General features: G+C 50.7%; 1 protein-coding gene across 1 annotated transcript in view; it reads left to right on the top strand.

Moving 5' to 3' along the window:
• The window catches only part of LOC311226035 (uncharacterized protein), a 115,210-nt gene that overhangs the window by 57,970 nt on the left and 33,240 nt on the right, over positions 1-24,000 (top strand). Inside the window, exons 3-8 of the mRNA XM_084311415.1 lie at positions 4,963-5,232; positions 9,943-10,224; positions 11,118-11,384; positions 17,749-17,954; positions 22,370-22,771; positions 22,864-23,644. Of these exons, the coding sequence (XP_084167541.1) occupies positions 4,963-5,232; positions 9,943-10,224; positions 11,118-11,384; positions 17,749-17,954; positions 22,370-22,771; positions 22,864-23,644 (2,208 nt within the window). The remainder of the gene's footprint in view (positions 1-4,962; positions 5,233-9,942; positions 10,225-11,117; positions 11,385-17,748; positions 17,955-22,369; positions 22,772-22,863; positions 23,645-24,000) is intronic.

The following is a 24,000-nucleotide window of genomic DNA, read 5'->3' as shown; positions in this document are numbered from 1 at the left end:
TAGTGCTGCTGTAGACAGGAGGAGGGGTTAGTGCTGCTGTAGACAGGAGGAGGGGTTAGTGATGCTGTAGACAGGAGGAGGGGTTAGTGCTGCTGTAGACAGGAGGAGGGGTTAGTGATGCTGTAGACAGGAGGAGGGGTTAGTGATGCTGTAGACAGGAGGAGGGGTTAGTGCTGCTGTAGACCAATAGGGTCCAGCTGCAGCCCTGGAGAATCCTCTCACTGGCCAGCTTGTGCCAGCCACAGGACGTGCGCTGACGTAAAGTACGGACGTTTCTCGAGGGGACGTCACTCTACGTTAGAGAGAGGGTCGCGGCCTGGAATTGATTGATTGAAAACTTTATTAATGTCCGCCTTGTTTCGAACTGGTTATGCTTAGGCCCTCTTTTGAAGTCGGTTATGCTTAGAGTTTATCTTTAGAGCAGGGCGATAGACCACCAAACAATGTACAGTTTTGCTTGTACAGTTGTACAATTTCCCCCCCCCCACCCCACCCACCCAACCACCTCCAATGTACAGTCCCCCCACCCCACCCACCCAACCTCTTCCAATGTACAGTTTCTACGTCAAATGTATATACCCCCCACCCCCCCCCCCTCCAACCTGATTGATGTCTGTCTCCTGTCTTTTTGTGCTATCATGCTGTCTTCCCTGTTCCCCCCATGGTCTCATGTTCCTTTTGTTTTTGTTCTTTGTTGTTTCTTTGTTTTTGTTTCTTTGTTTTTACTTTGCTCCCGACTATTGTCAGCGACTTCGGGTCATTGAGAAGCGCTATATAAATTAAATGAATTATTATTATTATTATTACTCTTTTCTAGACTATTTTTGTATCACAGAAGCAGTACTGTATTTGCAAATCTGGTATGTCATAAATGTCTAGATGTAGCAGTACTGTCTATCTGTATGTTATGATGAATTGAAAATGGGGGACCCTGATGTAAACAAGACGAAAGTCTTTCTCTGGTCTGCATCCCCTTAACAATTGTATGTATTGAGCTGTACTGTATTGTACCCATTCTGCAATCTGTTAATAAAGTTTTCAATCAATCAATCAATCAAAACCAGCCCTGATTCCAAACTCTAAGCAAATACCGGAAGTGTTGCGGTGGTCTATAATATCAATGCTGACACCATCCCAGCAGATGGCGGTAGTGAGCAAGCACGCTCACTTAAAACAGCGCAGGTTTGTGGCTGCCTTCGAGAAACTTCCGTACTTTCCGCCAATCAGCGCGCGTCCTGTGGCTGGCACAAGCTTGCCAGTGAGAGGATTCTCCAGGGCTGCAGCTGGAGGCTACTCCTGTAGACAGGCGGAGGGGTTAGTGCTACTGTAGACAGGAGGGGGGAGGGGTTAGTGCTGCTGTAGACAGGAGGAGGGGGGAGGGGGGAGGGGTTAGTGCTGCTGTAGACAGGAGGGGGGAGGGGTTAGTGCTGCTGTAGACAGGAGGAGGGGGGAGGGGTTAGTGCTGCTGTAGACAGGAGGAGGGGTTAGTGCTGCTGTAGACAGGAGGAGGAGTTAGGGGTTAGTGCTGCTGTAGACAGGGGGAGGGAGGGGCAGGGGTTAGTGCTGCTGTAGACAGGAGGGAGGGGCAGGGGTTAGTGCTGCTGTAGACAGGAGGAGGGGGAGGGGTTAGTGCTGCTGTAGACAGGAGGAGGGGTTAGTGCTGCTGTAGACAGGAGGAGGGGTTAGGGGTTAGTGCTGCTGTAGACAGGAGGGAGGGGCAGGGGTTAGTGCTGCTGTAGACAGGAGGAGGGGTTAGTGCTGCTGTAGACAGGAGGGAGGGGGAGGGGTTAGTGATGCTGTAGACAGGAGGAGGGGTTAGGGGTTAGTGCTGCTGTAGACAGGAGGGAGGGGCAGGGGTTAGTGCTGCTGTAGACAGGAGGGAGGGGCAGGGGTTAGTGCTGCTGTAGACAGGAGGAGGGGTTAGTGCTGCTGTAGACAGGAGGGAGGGGGAGGGGTTAGTGATGCTGTAGACAGGAGGAGGGGTTAGGGGTTAGTGCTGCTGTAGACAGGAGGGAGGGGCAGGGGTTAGTGCTGCTGTAGACAGGAGGGAGGGGGAGGGGTTAGTGATGCTGTAGACAGGAGGAGGGGTTAGTGCTGCTGTAGAAAGGAGGAGGGGTTAGTGCTGCTGTAGACAGGAGGAGGGGTTAGTGATGCTGTAGACAGGAGGAGGGGTTAGTGCTGCTGTAGACAGGAGGAGGAGTTAGGGGTTAGTGCTGCTGTAGACAGGAGGAGGGGTTAGTGCTGCTGTAGACAGGAGGAGGGGTTAGTGCTGCTGTAGACAGGAGGAGGGGTTAGTGCTGCTGTAGACAGGAGGAGGGGTTAGTGCTGCTGTAGACAGGAGGAGGGGTTAGTGCTGCTGTAGACAGGAGGAGGGGTTAGTGCTGCTGTAGACAGGAGGAGGGGTTAGTGCTGCTGTAGACAGGAGGAGGGGTTAGTGCTGCTGTAGACAGGAGGAGGGGTTAGTGCTGCTGTAGACAGGAGGAGGGGTTAGTGCTGCTGTAGACAGGAGGGAGGGGGAGGGGTTAGTGCTGCTGTAGACAGGAGGAGGGGTTAGTGCTGCTGTAGACAGGAGGAGGGGTTAGTGCTGCTGTAGACAGGAGGAGGAGTTAGGGGTTAGTGATGCTGTAGACAGGAGGAGGGGTTAGTGCTGCTGTAGACAGGAGGAGGGGTTAGTGCTGCTGTAGACAGGAGGAGGAGTTAGGGGTTAGTGATGCTGTAGACAGGAGGAGGGGTTAGTGCTGCTGTAGACAGGAGGAGGGGTTAGTGCTGCTGTAGACAGGAGGAGGGGTTAGTGCTGCTGTAGACAGGAGGAGGGGTTAGTGCTGCTGTAGACAGGAGGAGGGGTTAGTGCTGCTGTAGACAGGAGGAGGGGTTAGTGATGCTGTAGACAGGAGGAGGGGTTAGTGATGCTGTAGACAGGAGGAGGGGTTAGTGATGCTGTAGACAGGAGGAGGGGTTAGTGATGCTGTAGACAGGAGGAGGGGTTAGTGCTGCTGTAGACAGGAGGAGGGGTTAGTGCTGCTGTAGACAGGAGGAGGGGTTAGTGCTGCTGTAGACAGGAGGAGGGGTTAGTGCTGCTGTAGACAGGAGGAGGGGTTAGTGCTGCTGTAGACAGGAGGAGGGGTTAGTGATGCTGTAGACAGGAGGAGGGGTTAGTGCTGCTGTAGACAGGAGGGAGGGGGGAGGGGTTAGTGCTGCTGTAGACAGGAGGAGGGGTTAGTGCTGCTGTAGACAGGAGGAGGGGGAGGGGTTAGTGCTGCTGTAGACAGGAGGGAGGGGGAGGGGTTAGTGCTGCTGTAGACAGGAGGAGGGGGCAGGGGTTAGTGCTGCTGTAGACAGCAGGAGGGGTTAGTGCTGCTGTAGACAGGAGGAGGGGTTAGTGCTGCTGTAGACAGGAGGAGGGGTTAGTGCTGCTGTAGACAGGAGGAGGGGTTAGTGCTGCTGTAGACAGGAGGAGGGGTTAGTGCTGCTGTAGACAGGAGGGATGTGCATCTCCTCACTGAGGCCGATGCGATGTGCATCTCGATACGGTGCCAACGATACGATACATTAACGATACATTTGAAGCACCGGGCGATGCGATGCTATATGATTCACCCCCTGTTGAGATACGATACGATTCGATACGATTTGATTCAACATAATGCGATTCGGGGCGATACGATGCGATTCAACACGAAAGAGAGAGAGAGAGAGAGAGAGAGAGAGACCCTCCCCGTCTGAGCGGCCGTCGACAGTTGATGATGTCACACACTAGACTAGGTCACTAGGATGCGTCTATATACTTTCCGACCGTAGCATTATGTCAACAACACGGAGCCAGGCTGGATGGATTGCATGAAGCGATATAATTAAGAAATGAATAACCAATAAATGTGAAGTTATCTTTGAACCCCTGTTGTCAAGCGTCTTCAATATACCCCCCCCCCCTCCTCACTAATGTTACTGGTGTTGCAGAGTCACTTTAGTTAGACACTAGTTTAGCGTTAGCTGAACGGCTAACTGCCGTTAGCCAGAGGCTACTAGCGTTAGCATGTTGAGCAATTCTATTCATGTCTCCTCGACTTCCACTGTTTGTTGATAACTGTGACACGGCTCTCGCCTTATGTAGTAGCAAAGCAATAGTATCTGCTGTGTGTGTGTGTGTGCAGTCACAGTGCACTGCTGACAAGTGGATGAGAGGAAATTATATCAATGCATCGGTTTTTGACCGATGCAAAGACGCTACAACAAGATGCATCGCGAGTTCAGCCTGACATTTTGCCGATGCGGACTTATTCCACCGGTGCACTTGCATCGTGAACGTGTATGCCGGCGCACCGATGCAAATCGATGAATCGTCACATCACTAGTAGACAGGAGGGAGGGGGAGGGGTTAGTGATGCTGTAGACAGGAGGAGGGGGGAGGGGTTAGTGCTGCTGTAGACAGGAGGGAGGGGGGAGGGGTTAGTGCTGCTGTAGACAGGAGGGAGGGGGGAGGGGTTAGTGCTGCTGTAGACAGGAGGAGGGAGGAGGGTTCTAATTGTATTGCCTATATTTATGTCTTTCTACTATCACCCTGCCCATACCTGTACCTCCCCTCCCCCCTCCAAGATGCTGCTATGATGCCCGAATTTCCCCAAGGGATCAATAAAGGAATATCTTCTCTTATCTTAAGTACACAGAGAGCTCTCTTATCTTCTCTTCTCTTATCTTAAGTACACAGAGAGAGTTCTGTTTAAGTCAGTGGTTCCCAAACCTCTCCTCGAGGCACCCCAGCCGTTCCATGTATTTGTTAAATTCAACCACCAGCACACCTGATTCAACTTAACAAGCCCTTTATTAGTTGAATCAGGTGTGCTGGTGGTGGAATTTAACAAATACATGGAACGGCTGGGGTGCCTCGAGGAGAGGTTTGGGAACCACTGGTTTAAGTTATTGAAAGTCACTAATCCCGGTCTCTGCTTGTGCTCCTCCGCGCAGACGGGGGCGTGGCGACGACCTATGAGTGCGCGTGCGACGGACCATCATGCACCAGTGGGGGGCGCTGCGTCGGCCAGCGGTGCTACTCCGCCCTCTCTGTCCTCAACGGGACGTCCGTTCAGTGGAAGGGATGCGTCGCGAATGACGACGACGGAGGAGAGTCGGGCCCCATGACTTGTGGACGTCCTCAGACCCCAGAGGAGGCGGTGGAGTGTTGCCGTGGCGACCTTTGTAACCTCAACATCACCGCAGAGGAGTCGCCGGGTAGAGGTGAGCTGGTCTCCTGCTCGGGTGTCTGTCTCCTGACCGCTGGGACTCTGACTCACTGGGACTCTGACTCACTGGGACTGACTCACTGGCACTCTGACTCACTCTGACTCACTGGGACTCTGACTCACTGGGACTGACTCACTGGCACTCTGACTCACTGGCACTCTGACTCACTCTGACTCACTGGGACTCTGACTCACTGGCACTCTGACTCACTGGCACTCTGACTCACTGGGACTGACTCACTGGCACTCTGACTCACTGGGACTGACTCACTGGCACTCTGACTCACTGGCACTCTGACTCACTGGGACTGACTCACTGGCACTCTGACTCACTGGCACTCTGACTCACTGGGACTGACTCACTGGCACTCTGACTCACTGGCACTCTGACTCACTCTGACTCACTGGGACTCTGACTCACTGGGACTGACTCACTGGCACTCTGACTCACTGGCACTCTGACTCACTGGGACTGACTCACTGGCACTCTGACTCACTGGCACTCTGACTCACTGGGACTGACTCACTGGCACTCTGACTCACTGGCACTCTGACTCACTCTGACTCACTGGGACTCTGACTCACTGGGACTCTGACTCACTCTGACTCACTGGGACTCTGACTCACTGGCACTCTGACTCACTCTGACTCACTGGGACTCTGACTCACTGGCACTCTGACTCACTGGGACTCACTGGCACTCTGACTCACTGGCACTCTGACTCACTGGCACTCTGACTCACTGGCACTCTGACTCACTGGCACTCTGACTCACTGGGACTCACTGGCACTCTGACTCACTGGGACTGACTCACTGGGACTCTGACTCACTGGGACTCACTGGGACTCTGACTCACTGGCACTCTGACTCACTGGGACTCACTGGCACTCTGACTCACTGGCACTCTGACTCACTGGCACTCATTGGGACTCTGACTCACTGGGACTCTGACTCACTGGGACTCTGACTCACTGGGACTCTGACTCACTGGGACTCTGACTCACTGGGACTCTGACTCACTGGCACTCTGACTCACTCTGACTCACTGGGACTCTGACTCACTGGGACTCTGACTCACTCTGACTCACTGGGACTCTGACTCACTGGCACTCTGACTCACTCTGACTCACTGGGACTCTGACTCACTGGCACTCTGACTCACTGGGACTCACTGGCACTCTGACTCACTGGCACTCTGACTCACTGGCACTCTGACTCACTGGCACTCTGACTCACTGGGACTCACTGGCACTCTGACTCACTGGGACTGACTCACTGGGACTCTGACTCACTGGGACTCACTGGGACTCTGACTCACTGGCACTCTGACTCACTGGGACTCACTGGCACTCTGACTCACTGGCACTCTGACTCACTGGCACTCATTGGGACTCTGACTCACTGGGACTCTGACTCACTGGGACTCTGACTCACTGGGACTCTGACTCACTGGGACTCTGACTCACTGGGACTCTGACTCACTGGGACTCTGACTCACTGGGACTCTGACTCACTGGGACTCACTCTGACTCACTGGGACTCACTGGGACTCTGAATCATTGGGACTCACTGGGACTCTGACCCACTGGGACTCTGACTCACTCTGACTCACTGGGACTCTGACTCACTGGGTCTCACTCTGACTCACTGGGACTCTGACTCACTGGGACTCTCTCTGACTCTCTCTGACTCTCTGGGACTCACTCTGACTCTCTCTGACTCTCTCTGACTCTCTGGGACTCACTCTGACTCTCTCTGACTCTCTGGGACTCTCTCTGACTCTCTCTGACTCACTGGGACTCACTCTGACTCTCTCTGACTCTCTCTGACTCTCTCTGACTCACTGGGACTCACTCTGACTCTCTCTGACTCTCTCTGACGCTCTCTGACTCTCTCTGACTCTCTCTGACTCTCTGGGACTCACTCTGACTCTCTCTGACTCTCTCTGACTCTCTGGGACTCACTCTGACTCTCTCTGACTCTCTGGGACTCTCTCTGACTCTCTCTGACTCACTGGGACTCACTCTGACTCTCTCTGACTCTCTGGGACTCTCTCTGACTCTCTCTGACTCACTGGGACTCACTCTGACTCTCTCTGACTCTCTCTGACTCTCTCTGACTCACTGGGACTCACTCTGACTCTCTCTGACTCTCTCTGACTCTCTCTGTGACTCTCTGACGCTCTCTCTGACTCACTCTGACTCTCTCTGACTCTCTCTGACGCTCTCTGACTCTCTCTGTGACTCTCTGACGCTCTCTCTGACTCACTCTGACTCTCTGGGACTCTCTCTGGCGCTCTCTGACTCTCTGGGACTCTCTCTGACTCTCTCTGGGACTCTCGCTGACTCTCTCTGGGACTCTGTGACTCTCTGACGCTCTCTGACTCTGACGCTCTCTGACTCTCTCTGACACTCTCTGACTCTCTGACTCTCTCTGACTTTCTGACGCTCTCTGACTCTCTCTCTGACTCTCTCTCTGACGCTCTCTGACTTTCTGACGCTCTCTGACTCTCTCTCTGACTCTCTCTCTGACGCTCTCTGACTTTCTGACGCTCTCTGACTCTCTCTCTGACTCTCTCTCTGACTCTCTGACGCTCTCTGACACACTGACTCTCTCTGGGACTCTCTCTGACTCTCTCTGGGACTCTGTGACTCTCTGACGCTCTCTGACTCTGACGCTCTCTGACTCTCTCTGACACTCTCTGACTCTCTCTGACTCTCTCTCTGACTCTCTGACGCTCTCTGACACTCTGACTCTCTCTGACGCTCTCTGACTCTCTCTCTGACTCTCTCTCCGACTCTGACGCTCTGACACTCTCTGACGCTCTGACTCTCTGTGACTCTCTGACTCTCGCTGACTCTCTGACTCTCTCTCTCTGACTCTTTCTGACTCTCTCTGACGCTCTCTGACTCTCTGACGCTCTCTGACTCTTTCTGACTCTCTCTGACTCTCTCTGACGCTCTCTGACTCTCTCTCTGACGCCCTCTGACTCTCTGACGCTCTCTGACTCTCTCTGTCTCTCTGACTCTCTGACTCTCTCTGACTCTCTGACGCTCTCTGACTCTCTGACGCTCTCTGACTCTCTGACGCTCTCTGACTCTCTCTGACTCTCTCTGACTCTCTCTCTGACTCTGACGCTCTGACACTCTCTGACTCTCTCTGACTCTCTCTGACGCTCTCTGACTCTCTGATGCTCTCTGACTCTCGCTGACTCTCTCTGACACTCTCTGACTCTCTCTGACTCTCTCTGACTCTCTCTGACTCTTTCTGACTCTTTCTGACTCTTTCTGACTCTCTCTGACTCTCTGACGCTCTCTGACTCACTCTGACGCTCTCTGACTCTCTCTCTGACTCTCTGACGCTCTCTGACTCTCTCTCTGACTCTCTCTGACGCTCTCTGACTCTCTCTCTGACTCTCTCTGACTCTGACGCTCTGACGCTCTCTGACTCTCTCTGACTCTCTCTCTGACGCTCTCTGACTCTCTCTGACTCTCTCTCTGACTCTCTCTGACTCTCTCTGACTCTCTCTCTGACGCTCTCTGACTCTCTCTGACTCTCTCTGACTCTCTCTGACTCTCTCTCTGACGCTCTCTGACTCTCTCTGACTCTCTCTGACTCTCTCTGACTCTGACTCTTTCTGACTCTCTCTGACTCTCTCTCTGACGCTCTCTGACTCTCTCTGACTCTCTCTGACTCTCTCTGACTCTCTCTGACTCTGACTCTTTCTGACTCTCTCTGACTCTCTCTGACGCTCTCTGATGCTCTCTGATGCTCTCTGACTCTCGCTGACTCTCTCTGACACTCTCTGACTCTTTCTGACTCTTTCTGACTCTTTCTGACTCTTTCTGACTCTCTCTGACTCTCTGACGCTCTCTGACTCTCTCTCTGATGATCTCTGACTCTCTGACGCTCTCTGACTCTCGCTGACTCTCTCTGGGACTCTCTGACTCTCTCTCTGACTCTTTCTGAATCTCTCTGACGCTCTCTGACTCTCGCTGACTCTCTCTGGGACTCTCTGACTCTTTCTGACTCTTTCTGACTCTCTGACGCTCTCTGACTCTGACTCTCTCTGACTCTCTGTGACTCTGACTCTCTGACGCTCTCTGACTCTCTGACGCTCTCTGACTCTGACTCTCTCTGACTCTCTGTGACTCTGACTCTCTGACGCTCTCTGACGCTCTCTGGGACTCTGTGACTCTCTGTGACGCTCTCTGACTCTCTCTGACTCTCTCTGACGCTCTCTGACTCTCTCTGACTCTGTGACTCTGACTCTCTGACGCTCTCTCTGACTCTCTCTCTGACTCTCTGGGACTCTCTGACTCTCTGGGACTTTCCGTGATCCGTGGCTCCAGCATCCTTCTGACACAGGAGCCAAAAGTAGAAATACCCCTGATAGAATAGTAAACATTAGAGTGCAAATGTAACGGTAAAGTGCAATAGTAATATACAAAGTACAGGTGATTAAACTGGAATATACTACTGAGTAATAGTGCTAATCAGATGTACAGTATGTGTGTTCTAATCGCACAATGCTACATTTGCATTTAGTTTTCATTTAGTTTCCTAATCTTCTGACCCTCGAGTCACAGCCGTCGCTTCCCTCTGAAACAAACCTGGGGAGGCGACGGTTGCGATTGGAGGATCAAGAGAAGAGGGCAGATAGGTCAATCTGACGGGCTCTAATGTACCCCCCCCCCCCCCAAGCAGATCTGGAGGTGTCGTCCGGCCGGCCGGTCCTGCGGGACCAGGAGTGCGTCTGCGAGGGCGGGGGGGCCGCGTGTGCGAGCGGCGACCGCTGTACGGGACAGCAGTGCTTCTCCTCCCTGAGGATGACGGACGGCTCGGCCGTCCAACAGAAGGGCTGCCTGCGGGACGACGAGGGGGGCAGGGCCACCTGCGCCACGCCCCCCTCCCCCGCCCTCGTCGTCAAGTGCTGCCAGGGCCACCTGTGCAACAGGAACGCCAGCGTGGCGGCCGCGGGCAGAGGTCTGTATCTTTTCTCATCGTTTACGGTCTCATTTAGCTATTATTATTATTTTAAAAATGTTTGTCTTTATTATTATTTTATTTGTAATTTTTTATTTTCTTATTTAGCAATTTTTTACCATCTTATATTTTTTACTACATTTCATAATTAAAAAAAATTGTGATCCTTTTGTTTCGTTTTGTGTGAAGCACTTTGAGCTGCAATCTGTATGAATGGCGCTATAAAAAAAAGTTATTATTATGATGCCCCCGCTACGCCTTGTTAACTCTTCACTATCGCCCTGCCGCCTGATGTCGTTCTAATCTCATAATAACCAACAGCCCGGGGATAACGGTTATCATCGCTCTCATCCGCCGTCGCATATATGCGTGTAAATCATCCCTCTGTACACGACCGCACGCTGTCTGCCTTATCTCGCTCTGCTTTAAAAAAAAACACAGATATGGAAACGTGTTCGCAGTGATTAGGATACAGGGTTGACTTTCATGAGCACTTACTCAAGGTCTTCCTGTCCACCCCCCCCCCCTGTGTCTTCTTCCCAGGGTTTGCACAAGGTCCTTGAAGTGCTTAAACTGCTTGATTTCTTTTTACAAAAAAAAGTCTAGGCCTGGAATTCCTTGAAAACAGCCATTTTTTAACAAGGTGCTTAAAACGTCCTTGAAATTCAAATCAACCATTCGCATTGAAAGTTTTGTTCATCCATGATCAAATTGTTCTTCCATTTAATGTGTAACTAATTGTCGGAAATTGGTTTTAAGCCATACAAATTTGATCAAAACAGCATTTTAAAAGAAAAATAGTGATTGGAAAAGTACTTGAAAGTCCTTGAATTACATTTTTGCAACGTCTCTGTGGGAACCCCCCCCCCTCCGTCTTCCTGTTTCCTGTGCAGAGGAGGAAGTGAAGCCGCTGGCCAAGGAGGAGCACGAGTGCGTGTGCGAGGGCAGCTCCTGCGTGACGGGCGGCCGCTGCCTCGGCCACCAGTGCTTCAGCTCCCTGACGGTCAACGCCGGCTCGCTGGCCTATCAGAAGGGCTGCTTCAAGGTCTACGAGCAGAGCAGGATGACCTGCAAGACGCCGCCCTCCCGGGACCAGATCGTGGAGTGTTGCCACGGGCACCTATGCAACATGAACAGCACCGTGGAGCTGCCCATCCAAGGTAATAATAATAATAATAATTCATTTATTTTATATAGCGCTTCTCAATGACCCGAAGTCGCTGACGATAGGCAAATAAAAGAAACAAAGAAACATAGAACCACAGGGAAACAATATGAATACACAAGAACATAGAGCCACGAGTAACGGACAACAAATACAGGAGCCAGTAGAGGAGGCAGTCGGGTAAGGGAAACCGAGGGGGGGAGGGGGAGGAGAGAAGGTAGGGGAGGGGAGATACAGCCCCACTAGCCTTCTTTTACTGTCTTATACTATCAGGCAGTCTTCCTACTATACTAATATGTCTCTAAATCAAATCAAATCAAATGTATTTGTAAAGCCCGCAATCACAGGTTAATGTCCCCATGGGCTGGACAAGTCTTCTTTAAACAAGTCGAGAAGAAACATCACAATAAATCAAGAACAAAATAATTGTTTCATGTTAAATTCATTAAGAGCATTAATCATGGTTCATTGTTGCATTAAAAGACAATATTCATGGATCAACAGAGCACATATATAGTATATAGTCACACAAACATTACAGTGGCAGGTTACTAAATAGCCACTCCCTTATCCTGGATTTGAACACTGCAGCACTCTGTTTCCTTAATATTCATCTCTGTCTCTCTCTCTCTCTCTCTCTCTCTCTCTCTCTCTCACTCTCACTCTCACTCTCACTCTCACTCTCACTCTGAATCTCTCTCTCTGACTCTCTCTCTCTGACTCTCTCTCTCTGACTTTCTCTCTCATTCATCTATCTCTCTCATTCATCTCTGTTGTAAATGGCTGCATTTATATATCTCTTTTATCCAAAGCGCTTTACAATTTGTTCCTCACATACATTCACACACCGACGGCGGAGGCGACCATACAAGGAGGCAACCTGCTCATCAGGAGAAATTAGGGGTTAAGTGTCTTGCTCAAGGACACTTCAACATGCTGCCCCGGGACGAGCGGGAATCTAACCGGGAAGTTATATATTTCATATATAACTTACTAAATATATAAATATAAACTTGATATTTCCTTTTCATAACAGCAATGTTTCAATTCACATGAATAAAGAGATGCATAATAACAAGGTACATAGTCGAATTTACTTATTTTACAAGAAACATATTAGTAGTGTTTTTAAATCCACATCACCTCTCCCTGCTTTAAGACCTCTTCTATCTGCTTTAAGACCTCTTCTATCTGCTTTAAGACCTCTTCTATCTGCTTTAAGACTTCTATCTGTTTTAAGACATCTTCTATCTACTTTAAGACCTCTTTTATCTTTAAGACCTCTTCTATCTGCTTTAAGACCTCTTCTATCTGCTTTAAGACCTCTTTTATCTTTAAGACCTCTTCTATCTGCTTTAAGACCTTTTTTGTCTTTAAGACCTTATATCTGCTTTAAGACTTCTTCAATACCTCTTATCTGCTTTAAGACCTCTTTTATCTTTAAGACCTCTTCTATCTGCTTTAATACCTCTTTTATCTTCTTTAAGACCTTTTCTATCTGGTTTAAGACCTCTTATCTTCTTTAAGACCTCTTTTTATCCTACTGGCCTCAACCAGTAGGTATTTGGGTTTGACTGAAGCCAGCTAGCTAGCTAACCACATCCCCTCCTCACTGTGTGTTTGGTTCAAGTTGGGTTAGCCCCTAGAATGTGTGTGTGTGTGTGTGTGTGTGTGTGTGTGTGTGTGTGTGTGTGTGTGTGCAGGGCCGCCTCAGGGGGTGTGCGAGCAGTGCGGTCGCACAGGGCCTCGCGGGAAGGGGGGCCTCGCAATTTTTTTTTTTTTTTTTTTTTTTTTTTTTGTGAGGTCCCCCTTCCCGCGAGGCCCTTTTTCATCACAGACCTAAAATCTAGTTTTGCTTATATGCTTATATATTTCACATTAGACACGTTTGTAGAATGTGTCTGACTTGTTCCTGGCTCTGAGGCTCACTATTGGAGGCAGCTCTGAGGCTCTGCAGGCAGCAGAATTGGTTTCAATGAGGGGAGGGGTTACAGGTAAGGTAGCGTCTGACTATTTCGCGCGTGCAGCATTGGAGGTTATGCCAGCCAAGATGAAGAGGACATCGTTCGGCAGATGGACTGAAGATGAAAGTTGTTGCATGTTAGACAGTTCAGTCAGGCTAGCCATCCCGGCTAAAGACAGGGACAGCTAGTTAGCTTTAGCTACGTTATAATTAGGGGTGCACCGATATATCGGTCGGGTATCGGTATCGGCCGATAAGTGCCTTGTTGACTGCTATCGGCCTATCGGCCGATAAGCTCAAATGTGCCGATAGCAGTCGCCGATAAATACCCATCAATTTGTGTAGCGTCAAAAGGCACAAAAAAAAAAGTTCACTCACACACACACAACGCCTGCCGTCCCCCACACACACACACACAATCTACTGCATCAAAGTAACTACTTATGATTAACAAGGCATTCGTTTTGTGGCATTAGCGTTATATAGTTAGTGTTACACGGACAATAACATCAGCATATTATTATTACCCATAGCAGCAAGGCATTACTCCGAGTCCGTTCATTAGCTCGGTTCCATTCCGTTGCTCATTCCGTACCCAACTACACATTCTGCAATCTGTTAATAAAGTTTTCAACCAGACAAATGTATAGAAAGGCTTTGTTTTATTATAACATTTGTTGCAGTAAAATCATTATGTCTCATTTGGTCATGCGTGGAGCGCCGGTCGGCGGGCCGGGCAGCTAACGTAGCTACGTTATTAGCTATTAGATGCAAGACTAACGTTACTGGTGAAAATGTGATTTGCGTTGGAATACTCCTTTGTCAACTTGCTGTACTTTGCTTGCAGGTCTGCAGTCATTATTGCTGCATTAAGAATAGCCCCAACTTTAGCCAAGGTAACGTTATGGCTAAACCTTTAACAATAGTTAACGCTAGCTTTCGGTTAGCTGTTCAATGCTATTAATAACACAACTCCCCGTCAACACCCTCTCTCGGGAAGATGGCATTTAAGAAAGTATCTGCTGTTAAAATGAAGTGTTACACGTTCAATAACAAGCATATTATTTACCCGAAGATAGCAGTAAACAAGGCATTACTCCGTTAGCCCGTTCATAGCTCGGTTCCATTCCGTTGCTCATTCCGTACCCAACTACACATTCTGCAATCTGTTAATAAAGTTTTCAACCAGACAAATGTATAGAAAGGCTTTGTTTTATTATAACATTTGTTGCAGTAAAATCATTATGTCTCATTTGGTCATGCGTGGAGCGCCGGTCGGCGGGCCGGGCAGCTAACGTAGCTACGTGTCGTTAAGTGTGTTCTGCTCTCGCATTCGCAAACAGAACAATGGCGGCATGCCCGGAAGTAGAAAAATTTATAAACGCTTGCCGATTGGTGGTAAGGACAACAGGAGTGGCGTAGCGGTGTGGCGTAATTGGCCGAATCGACTGTCAATCAAAATGGGTCCATTGCATTGGTTGAAAGCTCTGGTTGAGAGAATAGTATCCCGCTGCAGGCCGCAAGAATGGTTCCATTGCATTGGTTGAAAGCTCTGGTTGAGAAAATAGTATCCCTCTGCAGGCCGCAAGACGATACTGGGAGAGAGATAGTGATACCATAAACATATTTCTTGATGTTTCCTTTTTTTAAGTAAGTAAAGAGGCCTACAAATACAAACATACACATACAAATATACAGTAGTTTCATTAAATTTTTTTTTTTTTTTTTTTTTTTTACAAATACTTATATACAAATATACAAATATCGGTATCGGTATCGGCCGATAGTGTTAGTTGAACAATCGGTATCGGCGGCCAATTTTCATATCGGTGCATCCCTAGTTATAATAATGAGTGCTAACGTGTGGTTCAGTCGGGATATAGCCATGATGATGTCGGCTAGTAGCTAGCTTAGCTAAAGGCTAACTAGCGTTAGCTAACCTAGAGACATCGCGTGCAGCATTGTTATGCCAAGATGAAGAGGACGGTCGTTCGGCAGATGAACTTCGTCAACTCCACGCGGTTGTCTCCATCCTCTTGGACGTTTGGTGAGTGGGGGGGGGCCTCGCGTTTAAATCTTGCATAGGGCCTCGCATTTCTCCCAGGCGGCCCTGTGTGTGTGTGTGTGTGTGTGTGTGTGTGTGTGTGTGTGTGTGTGTGGGGAGAAAGGGTTCAGTATATGAGGGCAGAAAAGGGGAGCATTGTCTGCTGCAGGCTGTGCAGTCTTTCCCTGGAATGTTTAGAGAGAGAGAGAGAGAGAGAGAGTGTGGGTGGGGTGGTCAGCTCCTCAGCCTGGGTTCTGCTGCCTGGATGAGCTCCACCCGTCTGTGTGTGATTGTGGGAGAGTAAGTACGTAAGAGGGAATTATGTGTACTCTCAACCTTCTATGTGTGTGCGACGCGTGTGTGTGCAGTGCACACACAGCTGAGCGGTTGTGTATGAGGGAGTTGTGTACCCTCACCGTTCTGTGTGTGTGTGAGAGAGAGAGTATGATTGTAAGAGAGAGAGGGATAATTATGTGCACCTCAGCCTTGTGCGTGTGCATGCTCACAGGCTGCATGTTTACCTCCACCAGCATGTGGGTGGGTGTGTGAGTGTGTGTGTGTGAGGTGAGTGAATATGTATGTTTGTGTATGTATTAGGGGTGGGAATCACCAGAGGCCTCACGATACGATATTATCACGATACTTAAGTCACGATACGATAGTATTGCGATTAAAAATATATTGCGATATGCTGAGTATTGTGATATTAACACTTTCAGTGCCAGCCATTAGACGGGCCCCGTTGTAGCAATGCCAACGCTTTAAAAAATAGGAGTGCATCACCTTGTTTGTAGAGCTAAATCTATATTCTATATTATAGCCATGGATACAATACTATGGTCATTTGACAGTGACTTTCTTCCGGTCAAGATGCAATAAAGAGATAATTTTCCCATGCATACGTTCGCACGTTATCCCGTGGTGAATATAAGTATAATTTCAGAGTGGTCTAGGGTAATTCCCGAAAGGCTGAGTAATAGCCTTATACGTCAATTCTACTATAACCGTTGGCGTTTCTTGCCTGGACACGCTACTATTCCCAAATCTAATATAGTAGGTATTATGGTTCATCATGAATGCATGAAGGGGGGGGGGGGGGGGGTCGTTTCTGATTATTTGATTACCAGCAACGGCATTCGTATTGAACACTAAAAACGCTGATCAGCTGGATCGGTATGAAAACCTTGTAAGACTGTGTGTGCGAGTGAGGTGAATGTGTGTATGAGGTGAGTGAATGTGTATGTATGTGCAGGGCTCTACAGTGCGACCATATTGCTCGCATATGCCCCTAAAAATATGTGTGTGCGAACCTGAACAATCAATTACTCGCACGGCGTGCGAGTGCAGATTACAGCCTCATTCGTTCTTTTTTTTTCTCCGCTGCGAGAATCGTTAAAAAAACTACAAGTCCCACAGTTCACAGCCGCATAAACGTTCCAATCACAGTAGAGTTTCCTGTGGTCACGGACTGGAAACTGAAAGTAATTATCAGCGTCACTGTCTGAGTCAGACAATACAGCCATGTCGAAGCCCATTCATTTTTATTTTGCGCGAAAGATACCGGAGAATGAGAAGTCAGGCGAGGCAGCTCATGTTACAGAGGTGATAGTTAACGTTAACCAAGATACTGACGCTAGCCATCATGCTAGCGAAGTTGGCCAAGCTAGCGAGGCTACACCCACTACTACCCCCACTGTAGCACCCAATGTACCCACTGTAGCTAGCGAAGCTACACCCACTGGAGCCGGAGGGAAGACATACAAATTGAACGTGAATTGGCTAAACATTTTCCCATGGCTAGAGTTCGAAAACAATGTCATGTTTTGTAAATATTGCAAAGTAGGATCGATGCATTGCGATGCATTGTTACACCCCTACACCAAAGTAACCCGCCCACCTACAGCGTGACCACTCTGACTGTTCTCCCCCTCCTCTCAGAGAGCGACCCGCCCACCTACAGCGTGACCACTCTGACTGTTCTCCCCCTCCTCTCAGAGAGCGACCCGCCCACCTACAGCGTGACCACTCTGACTGTTCTCCCCCTCCTCTCAGAGAGCGACCTGCCCACCTACAGCGTGACCACACTGACTGTTCTCCCCCTCCTCTCAGAGAGCGACCCGCCCACCTACAGCGTGACCACACTGACTGTTCTCCCCCTCCCCTCCTCTCAGAGAGCGACCCGCCCACCTACAGCGTGACCACACTGACTGTTCTCCCCCTCCTCTCAGAGAGCGACCCGCCCACCTACAGCGTGACCACTCTGACTGTTCTCCCCCTCCCCTCCTCTCAGAGAGCGACCCGCCCACCTACAGCGTGACCACACTGACTGTTCTCCCCCTCCTCTCCTCTCAGAGAGCGACCCGCCCACCTACAGCGTGACCACTCTGGTGATCGTCATTGTGGCGCCCATCATCGTCCTCGTCGTCCTGTCCGCCATCGCCATCCTGGTCTTCAGACGCATCCACCACAGCCAGATGGAGCGGCTGACAGCGCGAGATGCCGAGTATGGCACCATCGACGGCCTCATCGCCTCCAACGTGGGGGACAGCACCCTGGCGGTAAGTACCCGGTGGAGGTGGAGGTGGAGGTAGCGGTCGTACCGGCTGAGAGAACGGTCGTACCGGCAGAGGTAGCGGTCGTACCGGCTGAAGTAGCGGTATTACCGGCTGAAGTAGCGGTCTTACCGGTGGAGGTAGCGGTCGTACCGGCTGAGAGAGCAGTCTTACCGGCGGAGGTAGCGGTCGTACCGGCTGAGAGAGCAGTCTTACCGGCGGAGGTAGTGGTCGTACCGGCTGAGAGAGCGGTCTTACCGGTGGAAGTAGCGGTTGTACCGGCTGAGAGAACGGTCGTACCGGCGGAGGTAGTGGTCGTACCGGCTGAGAGAGCAGTCTTACCGGCGGAGGTAGCGGTCGTACCGGCTGAAGTAGCGGTCGTACCGGTGGAGGTAGCGGTTGTACCGGCTGAGAGAACGGTCGTACCGGCTGAGAGAACGGTCGTACCGGCTGAGAGAACGGTCTGGGTACGATCTTGCATGTTGTGTGGTTGTAACGTGTGAGGATGCAACGTTCTGGTGGCTGGTGGCTGTTCTGATCATAACAGCAACTGCTGCACTTCTAGAATACAGAGAAAACATCACACGTCAAAGGGTAAAAAAGAAAATGTATTAGTAAAAGAATTTATTATAATAATAATAATAATAAAGTCTTGAAAAATACAAAATTCACAACTCTCAATTTAAGACCATAACCCTTTCACTGCCACACTACAGAAGGTTAACCCTTTACTATCACACTACCGACAGTTAAGTGTCGCAGTGAAAGTGTTAACCTGCTGTCGTGTGGCAGTGAAAGGGTTAACCTGTGTATTGTCGCAGTGAAAGGGTTAACCGTTTGGTAGTGCGGCAGTGAAAGGGTTAAAGGGTGTTTAAAAAGTCTTACATTTCATTTGCACAGGTATACATTTTTTGGGGGGGGCAGCCCGGCTGTCGGGAGATGAAGTAATACTAAATATATGAAATGTTTTTCTATTCAAGTAGTTTTTTGCTGGGCAACCTGGAGCTCGTGTTTGTATGGCTGTAAGTGCAGCCGCCAGTTCAGTGTCTGTGTTCTTAAAAAGTCTTGGATTTAACTAAACCTGCAGATCCCCTGATAAACAAACTAATACTCCAAATTAAACCCTCAGATACCCTGGTAAACAAACTATACTCCAAATTAAACCCTCAGATACTCTGATAAACAAACTATACTCCAAATTAAACCCTCAGATCCTCTGATAAACAAACTAATACTCCAAATTAAACCCTCAGATACCCTGGTAAACAAACTATACTCCAAATTAAACCCTCAGATACCCTGGTAAACAAACTATACTCCAAATTAAACCCTCAGATACCCTGGTAAACAAACTAATACTCCAAATTAAACCCTCAGATACCCTGGTAAACAAACTATACTCCAAATTAAACCCTCAGATACCCTGGTAAACAAACTATACTCCAAATTAAACCCTCAGATACCCTGGTAAACAAACTGAACTTGGGAGTTCGTTCCCCTGTTTGTCTCGTCTTCCCAGCAGCCCTGAGCCGCCGGGTTCATCCAGAGGGGCGCGTGTGTTTTGACTAAACTGTTCCAGAGGTTGGGTGGAGCCAGCGCGTGGTTAAGCGCTTTCAGGCCGCTTTCCAGGCGACGAGGCGCGTTCACACTCTGTAATCAAGTCTGCACCATCAGCACGCAGGCTGCTTGCGTTTCTTAACCCTGTCACTGCCGCACTACCAAAACGGTTAACCCCTTCACTGCGACAATTCACAGAAGGTTAACCCTTTCACTGCAACACAACATCCGGTTAACCCTTTCACTGCCACACGACAGAAGGTTAACCCTTTACGATCACACTACCGACGGCGACCATCGGTAGTGTGATCGTAAAGGGTTAACCTTCTGTCGTGTGGCAGTGAAAGGGTTAACCGACCGAATCACGTCGGTACCACATTTCGGTACTGTAAAAAAAAAAAAAAGATATAATAATAATAATAATAATAATAATTTTTTATTTTTTTTTTAGTCCGACGACACCAATGTTTAGTTTACCGCAAACGAAACCTATGAAGTGTGCCGCACGTTCACACGCACAATACACGCTTACCTAGGATTTGACTTGATTCAACAACAAAGCAGTCGGGGCAATGGCAAGCCGAAAACTTTACAAAGCCAGATGCAGACAACGCTTGCTGCAATATTATATATGATAATCAATTATTTGTTTGGATTTTTTTTATACAACTGAGGTAGGTAGATTCCATTTTTAGAGACTAAAGTACCGAAAAAAACCGTTGGGTACCGGTTCAAATGTGAAAGGTACCCAACCCTACTGCTTGCGTTTCTTCACACAAAATGTTTTTGTTCGGTCACCATCATGTCCTTTGCGCTCCCGTGGACGTCCCCGTTGTGAACGTGTCCCTCTCTCCTCTTGGACTCGGACCAACAGCACGTGGACGCTTGTTTTGCGCCAGACTCACGTGGTTCTGGCTCCTGAAGAGCCCGGCTGGAAGGACCTTAACCTCCACCACACGGTGGAATCCAGATCTGCGTCTCTAGACTTTAGCTTTAACTTAAAAAAATTAATACTTTACGAAACATAAAGGCAATGCGTCCAGTTGTTTTGAAGTGTAACCATTTTCCTGTGTGTAAGATAAGATAAGACATTCCTTTATTGATCCCTTGGGGAAATTCGGTCGTCATAGCAGCATGGGGGAGGTACAGGTATGGGCAGTGTGATTGTAGAAAGACATAAATATAGGCAATACAATTAGAAAAATATACAGTGTAAATTATCAATGGTGCAGATGGGGGTCTGTATGCCCTATAGGTTATATTATGTTACAATAAATATAGACATGTGTGTAAAAGTTCAAGTGTGATAGGAATAGCAGATATTGGATCTATTTCAAGCTAATTTCGAAGCCCGTCAGAGCAGTGCTTGAAGCCCGTCAGAGCAGTGCTTGAAGCCCGTCAGAGCAGAGCTTGAAGCCCGTCAGAGCAGTGCTTGAAGCCTGTCAGAGCAGCGCTTGAAGCCCGTCAGAGCAGCGCTTGAAGCCTGTCAGAGCAGCGCTTGAAGCCCATCAGAGCAGCGCTTGAAGCCCATCAGAGCAGCGCTTGAAGCCCGTCAGAGCAGCGCTTGAAGCCCATCAGAGCAGCGCTTGAAGCCCGTCAGAGCAGTGCTTGAAGCCCATCAGAGCAGCGCTTGACGCTTGAAGCCCGTCAGAGCAGCGCTTGAAGCCCGTCAGAGCAGCGCTTGACGCTTGAAGCCCGTCAGAGCAGCGCTTGACGCTTGAAGCCCGTCAGAGCAGCGCTTGACGCTTGAAGCCCGTCAGAGCAGCGCTTGACGCTTGAAGCCCGTCAGAGCAGCGCTTGAAGCCCGTCAGAGCAGCGCTTGAAGCCCGTCAGAGCAGCGCTTGAAGCCTGTCAGAGCAGCGCTTGACGCTTGAAGCCCGTCAGAGCAGCGCTTGACGCTTGAAGCCCGTCAGAGCAGCGCTTGAAGCCCATCAGAGCAGCGCTTGAAGCCCGTCAGAGCAGCGCTTGAAGCCTGTCAGAGCAGTGCTTGAAGCCCGTCAGAGCAGCGCAGCGCTTGAAGCCTGTCAGAGCAGCGCAGTGCTTGAAGCCTGTCAGAGCAGTGCTTGAAGCCCGTCAGAGCAGCGCAGCGCTTGAAGCCCGTCAGAGCAGTGCAGCGCTTGAAGCCTGTCGGAGCAGCGCTTGAAGCCCATCAGAGCAGCGCTTGAAGCCCATCAGAGCAGCGCTTGAAGCCCATCAGAGCAGCGCTTGAAGCCCATCAGAGCGCTTGGAAAACGTAAAAGGCCCAAACATGCAGCCACAGAGTGTTTGTTTCAGCGTAATTAAGAAGTGCTTGGCAGCGAGGAAGGTTATTGGAAACAGCGGCTGTAAAGGGAAGCGAACAGGACTGGAACACACGTGTGTCTCTCTCCACAGCCCGCGGCCCACACAGTATAATTATCTTCTAATGTTCTGGTTCCGCCGCTTGTAGCGGCCCCGGTCCAGATGGAGCCTCCCACCAAAACGGAGCCATTTCAACTCTGCTGGTGTAATAACTCACTTCATGGCCTCCGTCTCTAATTCCTGTGTTGTCATTCCAAACGGCCTCTCAGACAGCTGCCGTTATTATGCGTCTGTTTATCTGAGGCATCCACTTTGTTTTTCTTTTTTCTTTTTTGCCCCCCACTCCCAGTTTAGTAGTTTGTTTTTCTCAACACCGACAGAGAGGGTGAGAGAGAGAGACGCTGCACACTACTGCCCCCTTGTGTCAGCCTCACGCCACTGCGGCCTCCTGGAGAGTGGAGATAATAATACTGTGTTTAGCAATCTGGCTCTGAGATTAGATCAGATCACCAGAGAGGGGGCCGCACTCTGCTCCTCCCTCACCACACAGCAGGGGGCACTCTGCTCCTCCCCTCACCACACAGCAGGGGGCGCTCTGCTCCTCCCTCACCACACAGCAGGGGGCACTCTGCTCCTCCCTCACCACACAGCAGGGGGCACTCTGCTCCTCCCTCACCACACAGCAGGGGGCACTCTGCTCCTCCCTCACCACACAGCAGGGGGCGCTCTGCTCCTCCCTCACCACACAGCAGGGGGCGCTCTGCTCCTCCCTCACCACACAGCAGGGGGCGCTCTGCTCCTCCCTCACCACACAGCAGGGGGCGCTCTGCTCCTCCCTCACCACACAGCAGGGGGCGCTCTGCTCCTCCCTCACCACACAGCAGGGGGCGCTCTGCTCCTCTCTCACCAGACAGCAGGGGGCGCTCTGCTCCTCCCTCACCACACAGCAGGGGGCGCTCTGCTCCTCCCTCACCACACAGCAGGGGGCGCTCTGCTCCTCTCTCACCAGACAGCAGGGGGGCGCTCTGCTCCTCCCTCACCACACAGCAGGGGGCGCTCTGCTCCTCTCACCACACAGCAGGGGGCGCTCTGCTCCTCCCTCACCACACAGCAGGGGGCGCTCTGCTCCTCTCACCACACAGCAGGGGGCGCTCTGCTCCTCTCACCACACAGCAGGGGGCGCTCTGCTCCTCCCTCACCACACAGCAGGGGGCGCTCTGCTCCTCTCACCACACAGCAGGGGGCGCTCTGCTCCTCCCTCACCACACAGCAGGGGGCGCTCTGCTCCTCTCTCACCACACAGCAGGGGGCGCTCTGCTCCTCTCACCACACAGCAGGGGGCGCTCTGCTCCTCTCACCACACAGCAGGGGGCGCTCTGCTCCTCTCACCACACAGCAGGGGGCACTCTGCTCCTCCCGCACCAGACAGCAGGGGGCGCTCTGCTCCTCCCGCACCAGACAGCAGGGGGCGCTCTGCTCCTCCCTCACCACACAGCAGGGGGCGCTCTGCTCCTCCCTCATCAGACAGCTGGGGGCGCTCTGCTCCTCCTCACCAGACAGCAGGGGGCGCTCTGCTCCTCTCACCACACAGCAGGGGGCGCTCTGCTCCTCCCGCACCAGACAGCAGGGGCGCTCTGCTCCTCCCTCACCAGACAGCAGGGGGCGCTCTGCTCCTCCTTCACCAGACAGCAGGGGGCGCTCTGCTCCTCACCACAGACCCACCCTGAGATCTGGGCTCCCTCCACCAGTCCTGCCACATCAAAGACGGCCTGCTTTGTGTTCGGCTCCATCTGAGTCCCAGATGCTGCTGATGTTCTCCTGCTCTCCTGCGGGCTGCAGCCTCCGGTTCCCCTGCCTGGGTTTCATTCAGATACCACCTCTTCTCACTTTCTTCCTTGTTGTTTACCCCTCTCTCTCTCTCTCTCTCTCTCTCTCTCCTCTCTCTCTCTTCTCTCTCTCTCTCTCTGTCTGTCTGTCTGTCTGTCTGTCTGTCTGTCTGTCTGTCTGTCTGTCTGTCTGTCTGTCTGTCTGTCTGTCTGTCTGTCCTGTCTGTCTGTCTGTCTGTCTGTCTGTCTGTCTGTCTGTCTGTCTGTCTGTCTGTCTGTCTGTCTGTCTGTCTGTCAGTCTGTCTGTCTGTCTGTCTGTCTGTCTGTCTGTCTGTCTGTCTGTCTGTCTGTCTGTCTGTCTGTCTGTCTGTCTGTCTCTCTCTCTCTCT

The sequence above is a fragment of the Notolepis coatsorum genome (assembly GCF_963971535.1).
Source record: "Notolepis coatsorum genome assembly, chromosome: 3".
Taxonomy (NCBI): domain Eukaryota; kingdom Metazoa; phylum Chordata; class Actinopteri; order Aulopiformes; family Paralepididae; genus Notolepis; species Notolepis coatsorum.
This window is presented reverse-complemented; position numbering and strand designations above follow the sequence as displayed.